This window comes from Erpetoichthys calabaricus, chromosome 4 (genome assembly GCF_900747795.2).
Source record: "Erpetoichthys calabaricus chromosome 4, fErpCal1.3, whole genome shotgun sequence".
Lineage (NCBI taxonomy): Eukaryota > Metazoa > Chordata > Cladistia > Polypteriformes > Polypteridae > Erpetoichthys > Erpetoichthys calabaricus.
In genome coordinates, this window is record NC_041397.2 from 35,062,981 (window position 1) to 35,089,737 (window position 26,757).

General features: G+C 36.7%; 1 protein-coding gene across 1 annotated transcript in view; it reads right to left on the reverse strand.

Moving 5' to 3' along the window:
- The window catches only part of b3glcta (beta 3-glucosyltransferase a), a 455,564-nt gene that overhangs the window by 157,459 nt on the left and 271,348 nt on the right, over positions 1-26,757 (reverse strand). The window contains exons 5-6 of the mRNA XM_051927190.1: positions 25,376-25,452; positions 16,994-17,105 (exon numbers count right to left, since the gene is read on the reverse strand). Of these exons, the coding sequence (XP_051783150.1) occupies positions 16,994-17,105; positions 25,376-25,452 (189 nt within the window). The remainder of the gene's footprint in view (positions 1-16,993; positions 17,106-25,375; positions 25,453-26,757) is intronic.

The following is a 26,757-nucleotide window of genomic DNA, read 5'->3' on the forward strand; positions in this document are numbered from 1 at the left end:
AGGTGTTTTAGCACAAGATTTTTGTTTAGCTAAAATGGTCTGGAAATGTGCATACCTGAGAAAATAAAGATGAAGAAGAAATTAAAAACTGGAGTGGCTTTAGTTCCCCCTTCCAGTAACCTCAACACACTGAAGCTACTGGCTGGCTGGTAAAGCTTTGGTTAGATGTAAACACCCTAGCTTAAAACCTTCATAAAGCCGGTCTACAATGTTACAACAGACTCTTACATGCCTAATGATTAAAACCTTTTCTGGGAAATGTATCCTTTCACTTTTTATCTGTATTATCAACAAGTGTGCCTAATTTTAGTGTTTAACACTTATGAATCAGTCAAAGGAGCTGGCAGACAGTTATGAAATGTGAACCAGATTAACTGAGTTAGAGAATGTTTACTTCATAATCTTGGTGCTGGACTGCATTCTATATACACAGCATTAAACTTGAACTTGACTTGAGTTGTGATGCCAGCTTTACCTGTTATGAGTACTTTCTTCTTAAGAAGAAAAGAAAGGCTCTTCCTTATCACCCTTATCAGAACTACTTACAAACATCAACCAAGTTAACCTCTGCCCTGTAGCAGAAAGTAGAGCTATGATGAAGAAGTGATATGCATCGGTAACTGGAAATGCTGTCTGCCAGCAAAATAAATATAGCCAAGGGCCTGGTATGTATTGTAAGTGTTATGACCAGATATTATATGGATAGGAGCTGTTGTTTTAGGAAGCAACAAAAAATGGAATAGTTGTTATTACTGTGTTAGATGCCATTTTTTCTAGTAAAGAAAATCAGTTTTATTTATAACTTTTTTTCTAGCTTACTCTAATGAAAACTGTCTGTCTGCTCCTTCTGGCTTCAATTGTGTGTTTCAGTTTAATTTCAGAAAATGGAAAAAAAAACATCTCCAGAAATAAAGTACTTAATAATGGCTGAAAAATCATCCCCATCAGAAACAGAAATGGTAGTCTCCTTTGCCAAAATGGGCTTACCATTTGATACATCTAAATTTTCCAGCAGCATAAGCAGCAAGTACTGTCTACAGCAGGGGTGTCCAGCTCCAGTCCTGGTGGGCCGCAGGTTTTCATTCTAACTATTTTCTTATTTAGTAAACCAGTTTTGCTGCTGATTCACTTGTTTTGCCTCAGTTTTAACTGACGTGACTCAGACCCCTTAGTTGTTTCTTTTTCCTTAATGAGCAGCCAAACAATAATGAGACACAATACAAGCTGCCACATGACCAGCTCACCTGAAAATAAAGAAAGGTGAAGGTCTCGGGCATGTTGGTCTGCTCAGGTCACCAAAACTTTTTGATGGTTCTCTTAGAAAAGAGCGAAAATCAACAGTCTACTGTGGCAGAACGAGAGCATCAACAAGTCCTGATATTCAATAACAGGTTTTAAAGAACAGCAAGAATTGGCTTCTCATTAAGAAATTGGTTAGAGTGAAAGTGGCTGGAGTTTGACGTTTCACTTTAGCTGGTCATCTGCTGGCTTGTCTCATGTCTCATTTCTGTTTGGCTGCCATTTAATGAAGAAACAAATCAATTCAAAGGACTGAATCCTTAAAAACAGGGCTATTAAAATGAAGGGAAAAGGAGTTAATTAGCAGTGAAAACTGATTAGGAAAAGGGGTTAGAATGAAAAGCTGCAGCCACTGCGGCCCACCAGGACTGGAGTTGGACACCCCTGGTCTACAGCAAAGCCATTCAACCCAGAAGGCATTATTTTTTATCTTTGCTTCATGTGCCCTACCAATCACCATATATCCAGGATTATTCTGTGGGTATAGGGTTTACATTTACGTTTATCTGTCTTTCCTGTTATGTGTCTCTTTTTATGACCAGTTTGATGTGTCTCTTTATCATGTACAGTATACTGGCACTTTGACTTTCAACACCAATGCAGTCTGACATGGCAAGTGGAAAACATGAGACACTTGTACAAAAAGGCACAGCCTGAGTTTTTCAAATGCAATCAAAGTATAATTGCAACAACAGCATTCATAAAGAATCCTATTAGTAAATGCAACTTTGAGAGAGAATGACTAGGAAGAGAACAGAAGAACAAAGCTTAAGTTCTAAAATGGTGGAGACTCACAATATATATATATATCTTATGAAAATGTGGCTTTGTGTTTTCTGATATTTGTGATATGAATCAATACACAGGAGAATATTCAACTTTAAATTGGCAATATAAGGTAAGTTTTAAGGATTTTCTGTCAAGTTTCTTCTGGTACGTAAATGCAATTGAAAGCAGCTGGTGGAGAAGTGCTGCAGCTTATAGTATTATGTATTTAAAATATGTGTCTAAATTCAACATATTTACAAATTTCAGATAATAAAATCAAAGTGAAAAAGGCAGTGTGGTGTAGTGGTTCAAGCTTTGGACTTCAAACCCTGAGGCTGTGGGTTCAAATCCCACTACTGACAATGTGTGTGACACTGAGCAAGTCACTTGACCTGCCTGTGCTCCAGTTGGAATACCAAAACAAATGTAACCAATTGTAACATAAATGTTGTAAATCACCTTGGATAAAGGCATCAGCCAAATAAGTAAATGTAAGTGTTATTAATTTAAAAAATGTCTTCCTATATATATATATATATATATATATATATATATATATATATATATATAAATAAAAGTACAAACTATAACTTTGCATAATTTTAAGAATGGTTAAACAGGCTTTGAATTTTAACATTTAGATCCAAAGCCACAGAGTTTCATTTACTAGTGAAGGACTAATTATCCAGAAGAAGAAGTAAAACCTTAAGGATTAAACCCTGTTTTTGTAAGAAACCTACAAAAAAAATGTAAACATAATATATATATTACAAGTCTTTTCCAAATACAATACATTGTTCAAACCTAATGTGTGTTTAAGTCCTGACACCTTACTTGTACACAAACTTTCCGTAGTTTTGTTCTTCTTTGTGGTATTTGTAACCCTTCATTGATCCCTTACAGTTTACATTTTATGGGCTTGGGGTGCGAGGGCTGCTATGCATGCCCAGCCACATTCCAGGTGCCATATATTATTTCTCTCTTGCACCCATTTATCCATAGTCTCTTGCTTGTTAATATTTACTTTTTATGCATTGGAAAGTTCTTTTCAGAGTTGTTACTAAATGTAGAGGGTGACAAATATGGCTGGCTAACTTGCATGTTCCCAATTTATTCCCTTTGTACTTTATGTAATTTGCAAGGAGTAAATGTCAGCTTGTGCTTTTGGGTTACGCGTGTGGTTAAGGGTAGGTTGTGTGAGGGAATGGAACAGGTTTCTGATCCTAGTGATTTTCGGATGAATGGGTCAATGAGCTTTTTAACTGCCACAGCAGCTTATTTCTTTAATTATTTTATCATTCATTGTGTTTAAACTTGAACTTTTTCTCTTTTATAATGACTACGGTTAAACTAAATTAAATTCAGGTTTGTTAAGTTTGACTTGATTGAATCTAATGTTTTTTTCCTTGTGGTAAAAGTTAGTCTTGATTAAATGGAATGCTATTTTCTTCATATAAAATGTATAAAAAAATTAAACAAAAAGAAAATAAGATGACATAAAATGGGAGATCTTTATAGATCTGTAAATTCACATGTATATTACATGTGTACTGACAGCAAATGACAGCAATTGTTTTTAATAATGGAATCAGAAGATACAGCAAAGTCTGGGAATGCAAATTAAGTTCTAACCATTTGAACAAGAATCTAATAAATTAAGCCAAGAACTTGAGGCTAAAAAATCATAATGTAAGAATGGAAGTGAAAATATTGAAAGCCTGAAAAACAAAAGTAAATACGCCAACACAAGAGATGAAAATCACAGTCATGGACAGAAAAGATTTTGAAACCGAAGAGACGTTCAAATTAACAAGCAAAATGCTCAGCCCTTTTTTGTGAATTGAAACTTGGACATGACACCGATGTCACCCCTAAGAACCACACAGCAGTGATCAATACTAAAGTTCCAAAAAGACGGGGCTCACAAGGAAAAATAGTATGAAAAACAACACAGGAAAGGATGCATTGAAACAAAAAATAAATGTGATCATTGGATTTCTAGGTATGAAAATTCCGCAAAATGATATTCATAATTATACATACAGTATTTAAAGCCCCAGTGTTATAGTAGGTTTTGCTATTTTTAATGTCACTGTTCTCTGTGCCCACTGTTATGGACTCATTCATACAGGCAGACCAAGTATGGTACACAGGGGCACAGCATCTTCATTTAGAATTGCCGAGCCAAGCACAGGACTAGACAGCCAAAGACAACTGGAGAATTGAATAGTCAGCCTAAAGACAGACTAGTATATTTCTGTCTTCTGTCAGCACACTTTCCTTGTTGGGAGAATGAGAACTGTATGTAGGCATTCTGCTATTCCTGTATTTTTGAAGGTGGGATTTGAGTCCTTTCCTGTCCTTGTTTGGATCTAGAGAAGGAGCCTGCACATGGAGCAACCCGAATATAAGGATGGACCTACAGCCAACACTTTGAAGCTGCCGGGCGGAAGATTATGTCTTCCGTCCGGTGAAAATCCTTTCAGCGTGGCAAACGAAAGATGGCAGACTGCGTTGATCAAGACACCCACATGCTTGAGAGTCTGTCATAAGCTTCCCGTTTGTGATACCCGCATGAAACCGTCAATAAAGAGCTAAGTTATCCTCTGTACTTCTCGTGTAATCTTGTAACCGTCATATTGCATGCTGGGGGGGATAATACCTTTTTAATTTATAATTGTTTAAATTCAGGTTAATTAAAACGCCGCAATTGAAAAGAACACATTTCCAGAGAGCTAATGCCTCTTAAGGAAACACCCAGGAACCATTAAGAAAAATTAAAAATGAAAGCCAAATCATGAAAACATCCTTCTTATTAATACATGGATGCATACACATACACAACATAATTTACAGCAAGACAGACACACTGGGCTAGCCAAACTAAAATGGTTCTTTCCACTATTCTTTAAGTATACCTTTCAGTGATTAGTGAATCATCTTGAGACTCAAGATGACTTTAAGGGTGTCAAATGAACAGCTATAAAATACAACAGGATATTCCAAGCTATGTATATTATCAATTAGGAAACAAAAAAGGTATATCTATTAAAACATGGTAAAAAACAGGTGTAATGCCAAAATAACATTTGATACTGAAGAAGTTTGCAAAAAAAGTGAATAATTATAGAAAAAGCAATAGACCTACAAGACTAGATCTCATGCTATGATTCCAATTAAGATTTATGCCCACAAGTCATATTCTAAATGAGAAGTCATTTTGTACATTTTCCAAATAAAGGATTAAAAACTGTATATAATTAATAAAAATATCCTGCAATGAGGTAATCAGGAGTGTGGAACACATTTTTCTGAAACTACCATTTGAAACAACAGCACTGAAATGGTTTATAGATCTCAGGGGAGTTGATATGACAAACAGCACAATGCGAGGAACAACAGCTGCTGTGCTGTTAAATTTCAACTGTGAGCGACTCAGGCAGCAGCATCTGATAAACGTTAAACCACCATAAAGACGACAAAAAAGTATCTCAACCACCACTCTCTAGTAGGCCAGTTATCTTGAAATATGATTCAGATAAGCTCAAACACATAATCATTGCTGCAAATATTGAAAATATTTTAAAAGCAGTATAATATATGGTAGAAAGTTTAATAAACCTAGGGAATAATTTTTGTTGACTACTAATTTTTGTTATTTGGTAAAATGGGGAGGAGGGGCACAATCATTCTATTTGTTTCTCAAAGAGCTACAGAGCTTTAAAGTTAAGTTTAGTACAAATAAAAAATGAAAACCATTTCTGATAAACTGCAGTACTAATTTTCACTTTTAAGAGCAGGCGCAATAGCTAAGACTAATTGTTGTGCATGGTTGGTTTGGAGTTTCTAGCAGGACACTCTTATATGCTAAAGTTAAAAAAGTAATGTGAAGGAACAGCACAGCGTGTTGATAGGAATACTTCACTATTTGAGTATACAGTCGGCCCTTTGTATCCTCAGGTTCGTGGATTCAACCAGCCACAGATCGAAAATAATTCAGAAATAAAATTAGAAAATTCCAAAAAGCAAAACTTGAAATTGCTGCCTGCTAAGCACCACCCTGAATTCATGCAAATGAAACAATATGTAGGAATACCCAGCTGTAGCCTCCTGCCTACCCAAGGGATAACAACATGCCTACAGCCACTGCATGATGTGTTTGATAATGCAAAGAAAAAGAAGAAACAGTTTTATATAATGTTTGTAACTAAATCATCTGCAATTGTGAAGCCTTGATCTCCAGCGCTTAAAGATCCTCACCCTCCAAAGAGCCTGATATTAGTATTATAGCAACCTCAGAGTCTGGACCTGTCAGGGACACACTCCTCAGGTGGGCAGGAATACACGGAGAGACCAGCATGAAGCAGCCCCGTGAGCGACAGGTACAGGAGGGCATAGACACATCACGTACAGCACTTTGATCACATCAGGCCAGATGTTTGGCTGCCAGAGAGTCTCATATTTGGACCCTGAGCTTGGGTTTGCTCACAAAAAAACAGGGGAACAGTGTGACATGCGGGTTGCCTCTGACCCGTGTAGGGAGGTGGAGCTGGGTGGAATCCATGACGAAGGGAGAAAGCAGTTGGGACTAGCATATGGCGCCCCTGAGGACCTGAGCATTATGGCAGAAACAATGCTGCAATGAAAACACCATCCTTTTTAGGATACCTCACCAGGAATCAGTTTAAAAAAGAGGCTAATTTCATTCCTCCATCTCTTACACCCACCATGTCATTATTGTGTGAGCACCCTCCAAATCGTCAATGTCTGCAACAGGAGTGTTAACACAGTGTGTGTATGAGAGAGAGAGCATAAATTAATATTTTCTCATAATTATATTTACTATATGTACTTGAATTTGAAATGTTCCATGTTTCATTGTATATACCGTATTTCTCTTTCACATCATTAAATGAAAGCAATCTGTAAGTGTTGAATGAAAGAAAATGTTACATCGCTGCTAACATTGCTGCAGTTAGGAATGCCCACGGTTGTGTTTGTACTGGATACAGACTTTCTTTTGTCATTACTCCCTAAGCAATACAGTACTGTATAACAACTATTTACATAGAATGTACAGTTAGATATTAGACGTAGTCTAGAGATGATTTAAAGTACCGTATGCAGGTGGATATGCAGAGGTTACAGTATATATGAATACTACTTGCTTTATTTTATTTTATACAGTATAAGGGACTTGAGCATCCATGGATTTTGGTATCCACTGTGGATCCTGGAACAAAAATGCTGTAGAAACAGAGGGCCAACTTTAATTACTTTCCTTTGTCTTTGTGCAGGTTTTAACTGTACTCATCTCAGTTTTTCTAACATTCATCATGCTCTTGTAAACTACTGAATCTGAGCATTACCCATGATAGTTAGATGGCACATTGGGTATAAAACGTTTTACCTCTGTCATTATTTTTTTACAGCTGTGGATCATGATATGTTTAAGTAAAAAAAATTTGCCACTCTTCACCACTATGATATTTTCCCTAATCAATTAAAAATAAAAACAAAAAATAATTGATGTCACTGGTGTTCAGACCCTTGACTTTGACACACCTAAGTTACCCCCTAACCAGTTAACCAGTACCCTTTAAGTAACCATATATATAATTACTTGATTGGAGTCCATTTGAATACAGTGGATCTATTTAAGAATAAATTTGCCCATGTTTGTGAGCTTCCCCTGGTAGTAAGTTCATTTCCAAGTAAACTACACTATGAATACCAAGGAACATTAGAAGCAGTTCTGGAACAAGGTGCTTGAAAAATATTAGTCAGGTGAAAGAATATAACAACATTTCAAATTCACTGAATACTGAACAATTATGAGCCAGATCAGAAACGGGCATCCCCCAAAAACTGAGTGTCCGGGAAAGTTAAAGAGACCAGCAAGATGCCAACAGCAGCTGTAAAGGAGTAACAGTCATCCATGACAGAAGCAGGAGAAACAGTGCATGGAAAGATAGTGTGCATATGTCATAAAGCTGGCTTATATGAAAGGGTGGCAAGAAGGAACTCTTTACTGGAAAAAAAACTTGTACAGCTTCTCAGCTGGTGTTTGCCCAAAGGCTTGTGAGAGACTCAACTATTTGGAAGATTCTATAGTCAGATGAAAATTGAACTTCTGGGTCTCAGTTCTTGGCATTAACCTAACACAGCACATCATACTGTGAACACCATTGTGCTGGCAGCATCATGTTTTGGGGGTGCGTGTCTGTGGTATGGGCTGCAAACTCAAAAAAACAGAAGGATAAATGGATGAAGCCAAGTACAAAAAAATCCTACAGTAAAATCTGCTACAATCAGCCAGGACACTAGCAATTGGAAAATGTTTCATCTTTGAACAGGCCAATAACTAAAAACTTGCAGCAAAGGCCACACAGGAGTGATTTACAAACAAAAATATTTGTGTCCTGTGTGAACCAGTCACTGCGAAAATATGTAATAAATGCAGGTCACAAAAGGTCCCAATCCAACTTAATGCACCTTGAGCAGTTTTGCTAAGAAGAATAGTCAACAATTCCAGTGTCAAACAGAGCAACACTGACGGAGACTTACGCAGAGACTCACAGCTGTAACAGAATCCAGAGGTAGACCTACCCTTTAATAACTGCTTTCTGTATTATTTTTAATGAATTTACAAAAATGTCTACATTCTTTTTTTTCTGTAACAGTGTACTTTGTGTAGATAGTTGGCAAAAATGTCAGTTAAATACATGATGGTTCCATGCTGTAATATAATAAAATGTGAAAAGGGCCAAAAAACGGTGAATACTTTTCATAGCTACTGTAACTATAAAACAACTTCTACCATTTTCAGCACTAAATGTAAGTCACAATAAGCTAAGCTAACACACCAGAAATGCTCAAAGTGCATTTGACAACAAAAAAAGACGATCAGACACTTTTAAAAAGTAAAAAACAAACAACAGAAGAATAAACTGCAGCAGCCAACTGTGTTGTGCAGTCCAATACTACAGAGATTTTATAATGTAATGCTTCTGTTTATTAAAATAATTTTGCTACAAACCAGCTGCTAATAAAAATAAAATTAACAAAATCAGTTTGACCCATCTTCACTGATTGTTTTGACATTCTTCACTGTAGCAATGTCATGGTGGCCTCTTAGATTATTGTGAGATGTCATTTTTCATTTTGACTTAATTTTCGAAGTGATGAAGTGTCAAATGGAAAAAAATACTAGATGCTAAAATAATCAAATACAGTATGTTTTAAAATATAATCAGCACAGAGGTAATCAGTTGTTTCATTCTGAACAGTTTAGAAAAAATGCCTTACAACATTTAAGGACTGCTTAAGAAACGTATGGGCAAGTAGTATCTGCACACTAGGGGCAAATGGGGCACTGCCCCTCCATTCCTAGCAGATTGCAATTAATTTTCAAAAATTTTAAAAAATGTAAACTTGTCTCAATAATCATGTCCTAGTACTGTTATTAAAATATTTTTTTCCAATTTCCATAATAAGCTTAATATAATTTCTTATCTAGAAAAATATTCCTTTTTGAAATTTATGAAATTTTCTTTGTGTCTGGCACCAGTAGGCTCTTTTTAGTGCGGCTTCAGTGATCTTTCTCTGCCTCGTCCATTCCCTTCACATTCACATCCTCTATATGTCTATGACTTGATCCAAGCCAAGATGCTTCCTGAGACTCAGGAGCAGCCATATACCCAGTCTGTATTTAAGAAGAGGTGCAGATCTTGTTTCTCTTTTTCTCAGTCCCTTCTTACAGTCTTCAGACACTAAGCCTGACCAGAACGGTCATGTAATAAATGCCACTGTTTATACAGTAGTGAAATGAGATATTATGCAGGCTATTACAGGTCACAATCAGATGTATGATATCCTGTGCTAACTTTTGGGTTCATCTTTAGAAGTTTACATTTTTTTACATAGACAACAGTAAAGTTAGTGATACTAGATAAGTGACTACTTAGAGCTAACTTATATCACAAATTGTGAAATTGATGATAAAAATGAAAATGCTGTACTTCCTTCCACACTTTCAGTTAACAAGTGTTTAATTTAGATGTTGGATGTCACTCATTTAGTTTAAATGTTCTAACAATAAATGTACTCGCAAGGCTACTCTTCACAGCCTGATTCACAATGAGATGACTATGGAATTAATACACCTTGTTGGTAAAAAGAAAATAAAGGATAAAAGAAGGGGATATGCAAAGTGAACTAGAACACAGAATGTAAACCTTCAACAATAACCTTGTGCTACTGTGAGCCTACCTGCACAGACTGCCCCTGGTATGAGGGCTTGACTTCTTGCCCACCTCAAAACATCACAAAGCACTCAACACTTATACCTTCCATTTCCCTAAATCCTGGCCTCCTCATTTAAACAGTTCAACCTTTGCCCCTACTTTCTCTAGTTTCTACAGTTAAAGTTGAGCACCTTGACTTTAAAACATCTGTTTGGGTCACTTTCTCTTAAGCCCTGAAATGACTTCTGCTCAGGAGACTCCATGCTAGGCCTTTCTATAGTGGTCCCTTATATGTCCCAGCATGCTTAAGCCTTCTATTGCCTTTAAAGTGCTAGTCAAGCAAGCAGCACTCACAAAGAAAAATGTCCCCATAAGTTGCTATCTTAGCTGTCCATTTACTAAAATAAGGCAACAGGACACTTCTGTCAGGGGATAGAATTATGAACTGGCCTCTAGCAATGAGGGAAGACATTATTGGAGTTCTGCCTGTCCTTTACATGTTTGACAATGAATGGATAGCCAGCTTCTCAAGCTAATGGCCATTTACTGTCGCATACAGATCAGGATATGTTGCAACATCTTGACAGCCTTCCTAACCTCATTGTCTGTGAATGGAGAATCAAGCATTGTGCTAGCTTGGTTGTCAGCCCTCTAGCATCTAGGGGAAAACTACATATTCCCATACAACTCTTTCTCTTGCACTAGTGCACCTGCCTGTTGTCATTCTGGAGTAAACAGTATGTGTCAGTCCTTGCTCTACCAATGCCAGTATGGTTTTTATTCTCTTGTATCAGTTTCCTACAGGTATTTCATCCAATCTTTGCACCTCAAGGGTAGTGCCTAAGCCTCTAGCAACCTCTTGCAAACTAGGCCCCCAGTTACAGTATTTACATGTTAGCTGAAGCATAGGGCTCATAAAATAGAATTCTACCCTAGAATCCAACCAGATCGACAATGGATAATAACAGATAATAACTGATCACGTTTAATTAGCTGGTCTTTTTCTGCATCAGGAAAAGCATAGATAGATAGATAGATAGATAGATAGATAGATAGATAGATAGATAGATAGATAGATAGATAGATAGATAGATAGATAGATAGATAGATAGATAGATAGATAGATAGATAGATAGATACTTTATTAATCCCAATGGGAAATTCACATTCTTCAGCAGCAGCATACTGATACAATAAATAATATTAAATTAAAGAATGATAATAATGCTGGTGAAAAAACAGACAATAACTATGTATAAAAATAGAAAAATAAAATAGCAGTATTATTTTTACATTTAAGAAATTTAGAATTTTATTTTTGATATAGCTTTACATTCTTAAATATCTTTAGTTGTTTTCTTATTATTTTGCCCTCTTTCTGTGTAGTTTTCTCCCTTAACTGTGTCTTAATAATGCCAATCAAAAACAGAGTAGACCCCTAGACAAACAACAATCAATGATGAAAGACTGCAACTACTTCAACATCAGCCCACCAATTAGTAAATAATGGATTCAAGAACCAGAACATCTGGAAAAGCAGAATGAAAATCAGGATAACATTATTGTTAAAAAGAATATATATACATTTTAACTGTAATTTACCAAACTTAGTTTTGTAATTTCTGCACTGACCCCAACACAGAGAAACTAGAAAATCCAGCTCACTTAATAAGTCTAAGAGTTAAATTAAAAACAGAAGTTGTTTGGAACAAAAACCTGCTCCATAGTGGGTTCCTAGGTGGAGTTTAGGAACCACTGTTGTAGAATAAAATTATTCATATAAACTACAATATAGTATATTCTATTAGTGTTTCACAAACCAGCTGAAGTCTTTTTTTTGTTTTTTAATGCTATTGAATTCTGCTGTTGCATTTCATTACTATGAAATGCTGTAGTTATTTCAATTGAATTTCTTTGCATTATGGACAATAAATAAATTGATTCCCCCTAAATATTATGCAACTTCAATATAATAATTTTAAAATAATTTTGTCAACTACATTATATGACAATTTTACATATAAAAAGCATATTACGGTTTTCAATCTGCATGCTTCCATTAAGTCAGATTATCTCAAAGCACAAAGTGAGCTACCACAGCTATGTAGAGAACACACAGCTTTATTTATCGATAGCACCTGATGACCCTGATGCTCTTGGCTCTCTGATCCAATGTCTTAGCAGTATTTCCAATTGGATGAGCAGAAACTTTCTCAAACTAAATAAGGAAAAAACAGAAATCTTAGTGATTAGCAAACCTTGAAATAACGAGCGTGGTAGAAATGAACTTGATCCTTTAAGTTTAAAAGTCAACATGGATGTAAAGAATTTAGGGGTGATCACTGACTCTGACTTAAACTTTAAATCACATGTTAATTAGATTACTAGGTCTGCATTCTTTCACTTAAGGAATATAGCAAAAGTTAGCCCACTTGCAGCTTTACAACACACTGAAAAAATAGTTCACGCTTTTTTTTTTTAGTCAACTAAATTACTGTATTACACTCTTAACGGGACTACCTAAGAGAAACATCAATCAGTTGCAATTAGAGCAGAATGCAGCAGCCAGAATATTAAATAGAAAAAGAAAATTTCAACAAATCTCACCCGTTTTAGTGTCATTACATTGGTTACCCATGTCATTCACAATTGACTTTAAAATACTACTAATGGTTTACATAGCCTTAAATAATGATGCTCCATTCTATATTTTGGAATTTCTGTTCCCTTATACTCCAAGTCATAATCTTAGATCTCTGAATAAAGGTCTGCTTATAAATTCCAAGAGCCAAGCTTAAAAGAAGTGGTGAGGCAGCCTTTTGCTGTTATGCACCTAAAATGTGGAATACTTTACAGAAAATCAGCAGGCCAGTACCTGTTGGAACATTTTTACCTAGCTAGCTACTACACTGGGACTAAAGTCCCAGCAACCATAGAGGAACACAGTGGTTGGGCTTGGGAGGCTGGAAGGACAGGACAGTGGATGACATGAGCAGATCACCCCCTACCCTGTACACTAGGCAGTAGAATTCCATCTGGAAAGCCCCTTTATGGATACCCGCAGGGCAACATGGGAGTTGTGGTCCCATGGGGCTACGTTGCTGAGTTCTGTGGTAGTTACCAGGGGAGCCACCAGATATTAACACAACTGGTATGGTTTCATCTGACCTGGTAGTACTTTCCAGATGCAACAGATTGAACACCGGAAGTACTCTTGGGGCAGGAGTTAGAAGAGATCCCTCCATTTGGCTTGGGAGAGTTGGCACATATCATTTGCCTGGGTGGAGTGTAGGAGATTGGAGAAAATAAGGAAAGCAACAAAGAAAGTGTTGTGCTGTTGGAACACTTTATGGCAGTGTGGGAAAGAAACCTGTACAAGGTATACTTTGATTGTTAAATAAAACAAGTGGAATTTCAACCCCGGACTGTATTTGTGACAGTTGTCTCAGGGGTTGGGAGTGCTGATATGCCCCCCAATTGCTACACTGTAAAGGACGTGGGCAAGATATATAGGAGCTAGACCATGTAAAACTTTCTGTATCAATAGAAAACTAGCATTCAATACTTTTAAAGAAACTGGAAGCCAGTGCAAATGGTAAATATGCACATACATATTGTACACCTAAAGATATGCAATTAACTCCATTCATGGAACAACTTTACCATGTTAATACCTGTACCAGCATTATTTTGAATTGAAAGATTAGTTTTTCAGATACTGTGTCAAAAGACACACTGTGGACCAACTGAAATGCACACTTACACACATCACTCTGAAAGTGATCAAATCATGTTTTATCATGTCTGGGCATAAAAATCCACTGAAAGCTTGCGCCTTATCATAATATTTTCCTGTATATGTAGGGAAAATAAAATAATATTGCATAGTGATTATCCTTTTAATCATCCAAGTTGCAGCGAGTAACAGAAAAAGCCAATTATATAAAATAACATCCATCAAAACTGGATAATATCACATCTATCCATTTAAAGAAAAAACGTTTCCTTGGGATACTTTAGCTGAAATCTATCTATCTATCTATCTATCTATCTATCTATCTATCTATCTATCTATCTATCTATCTATCTATCTATCTATCTATCTATCTATCTATCTATCTATCTATCTATCTATCTATCTATCTAATTCAGAACGTATTAAGATTCTTTCACTTCTACACAGTTTGTGTTTTAGATTTAATTTTAAATGGATAAATTTGTCATTATTGCCCATCAATCTATACTCAGTAACCCATAAGAACAAAGTGAAAACATGTTTTCAAAAAGGTTAGCAGATTTATTATGACCCAACAATGCCGTGACAACCGAAGTGCTCCTGGATCCACCATAAAATAAGTCAGAGTCAGGAGGAGGTGCTTTTTTTATTGTTGGTAAGATGCTGGACTGATCTGTTGCTGTTACCTAATGAATTGTATTTTTATTTTGTCTTGGAAGTTGTGTGTGGGCGAGCTGTGTTTGGTGTTTAGGTTCTGGGCGCCCCCTAGCGGTCACCATGCATATACAGTGCATCCAGAAAGTATTCACAGCGCATCACTTTCTCCACATTTAGTTATGTTACAGCCTTATTCCAAAATAGATTAAATTCATTTTTTTCCCACAGAATTCTACACACAACACCCCATAATGACAACGTGAAAAAAGTTTACTTGAGGTTTTTGCAAATTTATTACACATAAAAAAACTGAGAAATCACATGTACATAAGTATTCACAGCCTTTAGTCAATACTTTGTTGATGCACCTTTTGCAGCAATTACAGCCTCAAGTCTTTTTGAATATGACGCCACAAGCTTGGCACACCTATCCTTGGCCAGTTTCGCCCATTCCTCTTTGCAGCACCTCTCAAGCTCCATCAGGTTGGATGGGAAGCGTCAGTGCACAGCCATTTTAAGATCTCTCCAGAGATGTTCAATCGGATTCAAGTCTGGGCTCTGGCTGAGCCACTCAAGGACATTCACAGAGTTGTCCTGAAACCACTCCTTTGATATCTTGGCTGTGTGCTTAAGGTCGTTGTCCTGCTGAAAGATGAACTGTTGCCCCAGTCTGAGGTCAAGAGCGCTCTGGAGCAGGTTTTCATCCAGGATGTCTCTGTACATTGCTGCAGTCATCTTTCCCTTTATCCTGACTAGTCTCCCAGTCCCTGCCGCTGAAAAACAACCCCACAGCATGATGCTGCCACCACCATGCTTCACTGTAGGGATGGTATTGGCCTGGTGATGAGCGGTGCCTGGTTTCCTCCAAACGTGACACCTGGCATTCACACCAAAGAGTTCAATCTTTGTCTCATCAGACCACAGAATTTTCTTTCTCAAGGTCTGAGAGTCCTTCAGGTGCCTTTTGGCAAACTCCAGGCGGGCTGCCATGTGCCTTTTACTAAGGAGTGACTTCCGTCTGGCCACTCTACCATACAGGCCTGATTGGTGGATTGCTGCAGAGATGGTTGTCGTTCTGGAAGGTTCTCCACAGAGGACCTCTGGAGCTTTGACAGAGTGACCATCGTGTTCTTGGTCACCTCCCTGACTAAGGCCCTTCTACCCCGATCGCTCAGTTTAGACGGCCGGCCAGCTCTAGGAAGAGTCCTGGTGGTTTCGAAATTCTTCCACTTACGGATGATGGAGGCCACTGTGCTCATTGGGACCTTCAAAGCAGCAGAGATTTTTCTGTAACCTTCCCCAGATTTGTGCCTCGAGACAATCCTGTCTCGGAGGTCTACAGACAATTCCTTTGACTTCATGCTTGGTTTGTGCTCTGACATGAATTGTCAACTGTGGGACCTTATATAGACAGGTGTGTGCCTTTCCAAATCATGTCCAATCAACTGAATTTACCACAGGTGGACTCCAATTAAGCTGCAGAAACATCTCAAGGATGATCAGGGGAAACAGGATGCACCTGAGCTCAATTTTGAGCTTCATGGCAAAGGCTGTGAATACTTATGAACATGTGCTTTCTCAATTTTTTTATTTTTAATAAACTTGCAAAAATCTCAAGTAAGCTTTTTTCACATTGTCATTATGGGGTATTGTATATAGAATTCTGAGGAAAAAAATGAATTTAATCCATTTTGGAATAAAACTGTAACATAACAAAATGTGGAAAAAGTGATGCGCTGTGAATACTTTCCGGATGCACTGTACTGTAAGTGTACTACAATTCATTCCCTTTTTTGCTTGCACTTGGCTTCAGCCCAGGTTATGCACACTGCCAGTCTAGTTGGGAGCTAAATAACACTGCAATATAGGCTGACTTGGAGAAAGTAATGGGCGAAACAGAATGGATTTGTGTTAACGGAATGGCACTCTGTTCACCCATTATTAGACATTAGGTTGCAGTTTATCAATTAGGCTAAATTTCATCAACAGTTTGTAGCATATGTAGTGGATATCTTTTACAAAAGATGTCAAAAACATTGTTGATTTAAAAATGTGATGCCTGTTTGTATCCTATGCTTCCAGCTTACACTTTTGTTAAGGTCGGGCAGTGTTTTTGCTTTGTTTAGTAAATAAAAATAATGTGGAGCTGAAGATATATCTGGGCAAGTGCTGGGGTTGAAAGAAACTTATATGAATATCTTATGTCTCCTTTGACTTCACTTAATAAATGCTTTTAAAATATGACACATAACAATCATTCATTTACTGTAAGAGTTCAAGACTGTACCTGTTCTTTAGGGAATCTCCTCAAGATGTGTACAATTTTAGGAACATTGACAGATGTTTCCTCTTCCAAGAAGAATATCCATGATGAGTTATGCCCATAGTTTTCTGAAAACCTAGGTACAATTTTAAAAATCTGGGTCAGTATTGCTGCGATCTACAGATGCTTAATTTCTAAAAGTTACATTTTCCAGGAAAAGACAAATACTGAAACGATGAAAATTTTTTGTAACAATGTTTTAGCCAAAAGATACAAACCTGAAGACTTGTACTATACATATAAAAACCAAAGTATAAAATAATCTATTACTGACTTTAATATTTTGGAAACAAAACAGATTTTATGAAGAGTAATAACAGATATAAATTTTGATTACATTTCCTTTTAAATTATATATTGTCATTTAATTGAACACGATGTTCCCATTAATTTACTTAAGAACACCATATCTCATGGGATGACATAATAAAGAAGAGCATAAACTTGCTGGCCATAGTATTAAGACCACACTTCTATAAACACATATAAAACTCACACTGGTCTAAAAGTAATTTTTATATGGAAACCACACATTTTGTGCACAGTTTTGAAGTATTTCCATCCACTTTTTTCCAATACAGTGTCTGACTTAACTGTGGACAATGTAAGGCAGGAACCAAGCCTGTGTAGAATGACAGTCCACTTCAGGGTCAATTCATGTTGCACACACCATCAGACAAGGTCTATCAAATGGATTAAGTGGAATGAGATTATTCTATCGATACCCCAAGAATCACATAATGTTAACCACTCAGAGTTAGTGACATCTATTAATGGACAAAAGACTCTTTGAATATACACCATTTGTTGAACATCACATTTGAAACATGTCCTAAAAAGCACACACTGATGTTGCCATAATACTGAAAACTTATATAATATACATACAGTGGTGTGAAAAACTATTTGCCCCCTTCCTGATTTCTTATTCTTTTGCATGTTTGTCAAACAAAATGTTTCTGATCATCAAACACATTTAACCATTAGTCAAATATAACACAAGTAAACATAAAATGCAGTTTTTAAATGATGGTGTTTATTATTTAGGGAGAAAAAAAATCCAAACCTACATGGCCCGGTGTGAAAAAGTAATTGCCCCCTCGTTAAAAAATAACCTAACTGTGGTGTATCACACCTGAGTTCAATTTCCGTAGCCACCCCCAGGCCTGATTACTGCCACACCTGTTTCAATCATGAAATCACTTAAATAGGAGCTGCCTGACACAGAGAAGTAGACCAAAAGCATCTCAAAAGCTAGACATCATGCCAAGATCCAAAGAAATTCAGGAACAAATAAGAACAGAAGTAATTGAGATCTATCAGTCTGGTAAAGGTTATAAAGCCATTTCTAAAGCTTTGGGACTCCAGCGAACCACAGTGAGAGCCATTATCCACAAATGGCAAAAACATGGAACAGTGGTGAACCTTCCCAGGAGTGGCCGTCCGACCAAAATTACCCCAAGAGCGCAGAGACGACTCATCCGAGAGGTCACAAAAGACCCCAGGACAACGTCTAAAGAACTGCAGGCCTCACTTGCCTCAATTAAGGTCAGTGTTCACAACTCCACCATAAGAAAGAGACTGGGCAAAAACGGCCTGCATGGCAGATTTCCAAGACGCAAACCACTGTTAAGCAAAAAGAACATTAGGGCTTGTCTCAATTTTGCTAAGAAACATCTCAATGATTGTCAAGACTTTTGGGAAAATACCTTGTGGACTGATGAGACAAAAGTTGAACTTTTTGGAAGGCAAATGTCCCGTTACATCTGGCGTAAAAGGAACACAGCATTTCAGAAAAAGAACATCATACCAACAGTAAAATATGGTGGTGGTAGTGTGATGGTCTGGGGTTGTTTTGCTGCTTCAGGACCTGGAAGGCTTGCTGTGATAGATGGAACCATGAATTCTACTGTCTACCAAAAAATCCTGAAGGAGAATGTCCGGCCATCTGTTCGTCAACTCAAGCTAAAGCGATCTTGGGTGCTGCAACAGGACAATGACCCAAAACACACCAGCAAATCCACCTCTGAATGGCTGAAGAAAAACAAACTGAAGACTTTGGAGTGGCCTAGTCAAAGTCCTGACCTGAATCCAATTGAGATGCTATGGCATGACCTTAAAAAGGCGGTTCATGCTAGAAAACCCTCAAATAAAGCTGAATTACAACAATTTTGCAAAGATGAGTGGGCCAAAATTCCTCCAGAGCTCTGTAAAAGACTCATTGCAAGTTATCGCAAACACTCGATTGCAGTTATTGCTGCTAAGGGTGGCCCAACCAGTTATTAGGTTCAGGGGGCAATTACTTTTTCACACAGGGCCATGTAGGTTTGGATTTTTTTTTCTCCCTAAATAATAAAAACCACCGTTTACAAACTGCATTTTGTGTTTACTTGTGTTATATTTGACTAATGGTTAAATGTGTTTGATGATCAGAAACATTTTGTGTGACAAACATGCAAAAGAATAAGAAATCAGGAAGGGGGCAAATAGTTTTTCACACCACTGTATCTATAATAATGTCCTGCGGTGGGTTGGCACCCTGCCCAGGATTGGTTCCTGCCTTGTGCCCTGTGTTGGCTGGGATTGGCGCCAGCAGACCCCCGTGACCCTGTGTTCAGATTCAGCGGGTTGGAAAATGGATGGATGGGTGGATGGATATCTATAATAATATATGTATACTATTTTATTTAACATAATCTTCTTAAACCTATTTACCCATTTTGAGGGGATGTGGTGCAGAGCTGAGTCCAAGGAAGGAACTAACACTAATCAGAAACTAATTCTTGTTCTTACCACACCAGGTCAGAACTAGTATACATAAGATGTTAGGAAAGATCTGATAAAAAAAAAAAATCCTAGCCAGGGGATAAAGTGAAAAAAGCTGAGCCAGTTTTAAATACATTTCAACCCTAGAGGGTATGTCAAGAAAGCACAGGACCAGCATCAATTCAAGGTAACAAAGAAGCCTAGTGTCTTTGTCATTCCATCTCCCCAGAGGCTATGTTGGATCAAAGACATGGAGCCTCAAGTCTCTGTCATTTTATCTATCCAGATCAGAGCCCACAATGGACCAGACACCAATCAACTTATTAAGACTAAGAGCCACCTGGTAATCTGGGCATATTGGATATTTTGACTCCTACCAAGACAAACTGCTCCCTATTCAGGTTGTTTTCGTATTATGTTGTCACACTTGCTTGGTTCTGTTTGGGCGTATTTAATAAGTTTAAGTTAATTTATAAATGTATAAACCTTCTCTCCTGGTTGTTTTGGTTCTCTTGTTGCTTGGGGTCATATATATAAAAAAGTATTTAGCTACAATAATATTTATCTCTGACAGAGACCAGGCTGATAAGGGTAAACACACAAGGGCTAAAGATGGGATTTAGGACACTCTTTTCAGGTCTATGAAACAAAGAGTCTGAATGTGAGAACAGGGTCACTAGGAACTGGCAAAGGTGCAGTAACCAGAAAGTCAGAAAGACTTGTGAACTAATTCGAAGGACAGAACTAATATGAAATCCAGAAAACAAAGAAAAAAAGTCACAAAGCAACCAAGAATTCTTTTGAGCTCTATCCCAAAAACAAACACGAGCACAAATTTTTAATAGCTATTCAAAGGCAACCCAAAATGGTGCAGTACAGCAAAGGACAAATCAAACTTGTCAAATGACGTCACCATCAGAACAATAAAATTAAATAATGTACAAAATGAGCAATAATTGGAAAAAAAGCATAAAACTCTAATAACGCTTAAATAGTAGTATTATTGAAAAAATTTAAAATAATATTAGTATTGCTGTTTTTATTTTATTTATGTTATTGGCATTTCTTGCATTGGTGTGATGCTATGATGCTATTGTGCAGCCATTAAAAAAGATGCCAGCACACATAGGCTGGCATAAGAAAGACAAAAACAAAAAAATTAGAATGGAGAGGGAAAGGATATTAGAATTAGAAAGTTTTGCTTTGTTATTCTAACTTGCAAGTTTGATTTTTGTCTTGAACTGTAGTGCTCAGTTGCTCACTTCCTTTTAATGTTTTGAGCTCTGCCTAACAACTCTTTTTGTTTATCCGTAAGTAAAGTCAGACATTTACCAGTCCAATTTCTCTTATCTAAAAAAATTGACTTTCTAAATTTGCAGTTTTTCCTTCTCAACTACTGCATTTATCTTTAACAATTTATCTTCTTTTCAGGTATTTACTTCAGAATAGGTGAGCCACCTGAAGCTAAACATGTTTGGGCCCATGTACTGTATAGTAGACCATCCAGGAATAACTTAGATTGCTGCTGGAAAAGGCCAACAGGGGATGCTTACCCCATGGTCAGTGTGTGGGTTCCAATGCCCCAGTGCAGCAACAGGGACACTGAGCTATAAAAACTGGTGCCATCCTTCAGATGAAGCATAAAGCTCATGTCCATGGGCATTCTTTGTAAAAAGTAGGGTGTATGTCTGTAGCAGTGCTACGATTAGTGAGAACTGCATCTCCCAGCATTCCCTGCAGGGGCTGTTGGGGTCAAAGGTGGTCAAAGGAATTTAAAAGGAGGGCAGGTGGCCAAAGGGTCCGTGTACTTTTTGGTATTTGAAATTTCATTTTAGAATCAAAAACGAAAAAACGAAAATGAAAGGAATTTTCAGATTTTGATTTTTGATTAAAGAATAAAATGATGGAAAATAAAGTATGTTTTAATTCTGTGGTAACAAATAGCAGTCATAAACTTAAAATTACACAACTTTTCTCGATTTATTTGCGATTCAAATAATGAATGTGTTATAGCTCAAAAAAAACAAAATTGACGCATTTTCGTTGTCTGAAACCGGAGGTACTTCTTCTTCTGCGCGATTTTTGACCACACGTACGAACAGCCCTCCTCCTCACAACACATCGACTGACGGCCTTGAGTTACACTACATGGCATCAGCAGAGGATGGACCATTACGTTGTTTTTCGGAACAGTAAAAGAGTGACACTCCGGGACGAGGACATAACTGCAGAAAAATGAGTCGCATCTTTCAGGTAAAAATACAAGCTTTGCAAACTTGGCTTCATTGATGTGGCAGTTCTTTTATGAACGTTAATGTTGTTACTTACTGTGAAACAGCTAACATTTGGTGATTTCATTTACTAACACTAAATCTGGCAATTTTTATAGTGCTAGCATTTTGAATGTGTGTAAATGTGTGAATGGTTGCTCATTGACAAGTGTAACACATGTTAAGAAAACTTTCTATAAATTACGTTGCTCTCCTAACATGCGTTACATTTGTGCGCACTCTTAATACTCGAAATGTTTACTGTATAGTAGCCGGTAAAAGTCAATGAGCAACCATTCAAAATGCTAGCACTATAAAAATTGCCAGACTTAGTGTTAGTAAATGAAATCACCAAATTTTATCAGTTTCACAGTAAGTAATAACAATAACATTCATAAAAGAACTGCCACATCAATGAAGCAAAGTTTGCAAAGCTTGTATTTTTACCTGAAAGATGCGACTCATTTTTCTGCAGTTATGTACTCGTCCCGGAGTGTCACTCTTTTACTGTTCCGAAAAAACAACGTAATGTGAGACGGTTGTGGCGAGCGTTCTCTTCTACGCGGTTGTCTGCTGGGGAGGCAGCATTAAGAAGAAAGATGCCTCACGCCTGGACAAACTGGTGAGGAAGGCAAGCTCTATTGTTGGCATGGAGCTGGACAGTTTGACATCTGTGACAGAGAGACGGGCGCTCAGCAGGCTCCTATCAATTATTGAAAATCCACCGCATCCACTGAACAGTATCATCTCCAGACAGAGGAGCAGCTTCAGCGACAGACTGCTGTCACTGTCATGCTCCATTGACAGATTGAGGAGATCGTTCCTCCCCCAAACTATGCGACTTTTCAATTCCACCCGGGGGGGTAAACGTTAACATTATATAAAGTTATTGTCTGTTTTTACCTGCATTATTATCAATCTTTAATTTAATATTGTTTTTTTGTATCAGTAAGGTGCTGCTGGAGTATGTGAATTTCCCCTTGAGATTAATAAAGTATCTATCTATCTATCTATCTATCTATCTATCTATCTATCTATCTATCTATCTATCTATCTATCTATCTATCTATCTATCTATCTATCTATCTATCTATCTATCTATCTATCTATCTATCTAATGATCCATCCTCTGCTGATGCCATGCAGTGTACCTTCAAGGCCGTCGGTCGATGTGTTGTGAGGAGGAGGACTGTTTGTACGTGTCGTCAAAAATCACGCAGAAGAAGAAGTACCTCCGGTTTCAGACAACGAAAATGCGTCTGTTTTGTTGTTTTTGAGCTATTACACTTTCATTATTTGAATCGCAAATAAATCGAGAAAAGTATGTGTAATTTTAAGTTTATGACTGCTATTTGTTACCACAGAATTAAAAAATACCTTATTTTCCCTCATTTCATTTTTTGATCAAAAATCAAAATCTGAACATTCCTTTCATTTTCGTTTTTCCTTTTTTGCTTTTAAAATGAAATTTCAAATACCAAAAAGTACACGGACCCCAAAGGAGGGAAAAAGTGTGTTTTGTTTTTGTATTTTGTGTTCCGTTTACCTGTGAGACTGCCTTCTGTTGTTTAAGCCGTAATTAGTTTTGTGTCCTGGATTGTATTCATTGTTGGGGTCTGGATTGTCTTCTGTTTACCTGTGTCCTGCGGATGGACTATGGATTCATTGGCTTCCCGGCAAGAAAAGGAGCGCTCCTGAACCATCCATCCATCTTCACCCTTACAATGGCTACCGGTAGGACTGTTTTTCATTCCCTTGCAGTGTGCAGATCTCTGGACTCACTATCATCATCTTTTATTTCATCCGGTGTTGTTTCCATTGACTTTGCTGTGTGGAGTTATTTGTGTTTATATGTTTGATGTAACATCGTCGTAGGGGTTCTGGGGTGGTATTATTGGTTTCATTTATATGATTTAATTGCATTACATTCTTTAATTGTTGTTATACCCCAGCGTGCTGTATTTTTGTCTCTGTTGTGAGTGTGTGCGGGTCGAGCCAAGGCTAGGAATGTCCCTGGGATCCACTATAAAAAATAAATAAATCACCGTCAGCTTGACGGTGCGAATCTTAGCGGCACCCGACCGCTACATGTTGATGTCCTGGCTAACTTGTCCACCTTGGCCTGGTCATTCTGGCCGCCAATCACCCTCAGTCCCTAATTAGCTGTGTCTCTCACCACATAATAGGTCAAGTGTGGTGAGCATACTGGCGCAAAAACAGCTGCTGTTGCATTATCCAGGTGGATGCTGCACATTGGTGGTGGTTGAAGTGTCTCCCTACTCAATATGTAAAACTCTTTGAGTGGCAAGAAAAGTGTTATATAAATGAAAAGAATTACTATCATTATTATGATTATTATTAATATAATAATTCTGTGTACCTATTTTGATTCTGATGACATCGGTGAATTTACTGACACAGCTTGTCTGACTTTTCTCTTGCTACTTAAAAAGATTTCACACTCGCTATTGTAAACATAGCATATGATCATTTGCACAAACACAACAAGCACAGTATATGGCACATATCCTTGTTCTACAATGTATGAACATATATACTGCATATATCTATATATATATATATATATATATATATATATATATATATATATATTTCTTCTTCGAATTAAGAATTTTCAAATCAGTTTATTTTTCTAAATGTTCTTCACAAAGTGCATGCTCAGAGCTATATAAAGAAAGCTTCTTTCTGACAAAACCAATAGATTTTCTGTTTTCTGACTAAAACCATAAAAGGCTCAAACAATTAAGAAAACAAAATTCCTATAAGCTTTATCTTTAAGATATCTGTGAATTTTATCTTTAAACCTGTCAGAAACAACATACAATTCTATTCACAAATTCTCAAAAATAAAAATTATTTCTCAATTACAGAACTGTCGAACAGACTGATGTAACAGTCTTGATTTCTCATTTTTTAAACATGTGTTTTAAAGAGTAAATTAGTGAAGTAAATTAAAATAATATAAGCCCACATAAAACTTTTTAAAAGAAAACTTTACAGATACAGAAGAGAAGAATGTGATTTTTAAGCTACACTATATTTTTCAAAACAAAAAATCAAAAAACCTTCAAAAAATCTTTTACCCAGACATCTCCACTTAAAATTTCATTCTCAACCTTTTTAGGGTTATGTCAGAAGGTAATGACACTATCTGAGTCTACAGGATTTGTTTCAAGGTAATTACATAGTGACATCGCTTCTGTGAAGTGGTGACAGCAAGATTTCCCGACTCTTGTTTCCATAATGGTACTTGCTTTCAAGTTCTACCTGTCAACCATGATGTACTTACTGGGGCATTAATGGTAGAATGCTCCATCCTCCTTCACTCTCTGTCAGGTCATGAATAAGCAACACAACTGGCAGATTCTGAAAAGAAAGTGAATAAAATTCATACTGAAGTTCACACATTTAAAAATAGCTTTTGCTCAAGTCCTCTTAAATGTCAACAATATAACTGAAACTTTAACAATGAAGAATTCTGAAACTGACCTATACTTTTGTGCCCCTTTAACTTTGATCTGCATTATATTTAATTGATAGCAAAATACCCGCGCTTCGCAGCGGAGAAGTAGTGTGTTAAAGAGGTTATGTAACTATATATATACATAAACATATATACATATATATACATATCTACATATACACATATCTACATATACATATATATACATATACACATCCACATATACATATATATATACATATACAAATTTACATATCTACATATATATATAGATATAAATATAGACATACATACATACATTCACATATATATATATATATATATATATATATATATATATATATACTGTATATATACATATCTACTTATTGGCTCCTGTATTTAGGATATAGCGGGTTGGATAATGGATGGACGGACATTTGTATGCATAGCCCTATTTGCCCGTTTTCGTTTTTTTTCTTTCTTCAGTAATATTTCAGTAAACCCGGAGCTTGTCAGTTCAAATCCTGGTACTGACACCACTGTGTGACCCTGAGGAAGTCACTTCACCTGCCTGTGCTGCAAAAAACAAAAGTAATGTAACAAATTGTACCTCAGATGTTGCAAGTTGCTGGAATAAAGGCATAAGTAAAATAGATAAATATGAATTATACACATAGGAACTATTCATTTATTTTCAGTTAAGTCATCTGCAGCAAACTTTTATAAATGAGGGTTTCTCCTTTTTAGATAGTGCAAACTGTTTCTTCTTCATTGACGTTTTCTCTTGGAGAGCTTTTTTCATTTCATTGAAAATTAAAGCAGCAGCTGCCAAAATATGTAGCTTTCTTATTAATTTTTCAACATTGTGTAAAATAAATGTATAAAGTAACATAAAAGGTTTAAATACTGGTTATCCTTTTACACTAAAATATTACTAAAGAGATACAAAAAAAGTAAAATGGATATGTTCTTTTTCTTTAAGGAGATTAAATATTACTGAAGAAAGAAAAAAAAATTAAACAGCCAAATGGGGCTATGCATACGAACTTAAAAGGTTTAAATAAAACAGAAATATATATTTTATTTTTACTTGCTTAACTTGTGGAGGGTGTATCCTGTAGCAAAGCCCTAACTTTTTTTGTGAAAGCCCGTTTCAGTCAATAAGTCTTAAAAAAAGGTGTAAAGATATTGACAATAAGCTAAGCAAACCCAGGAAGACGTGGAAT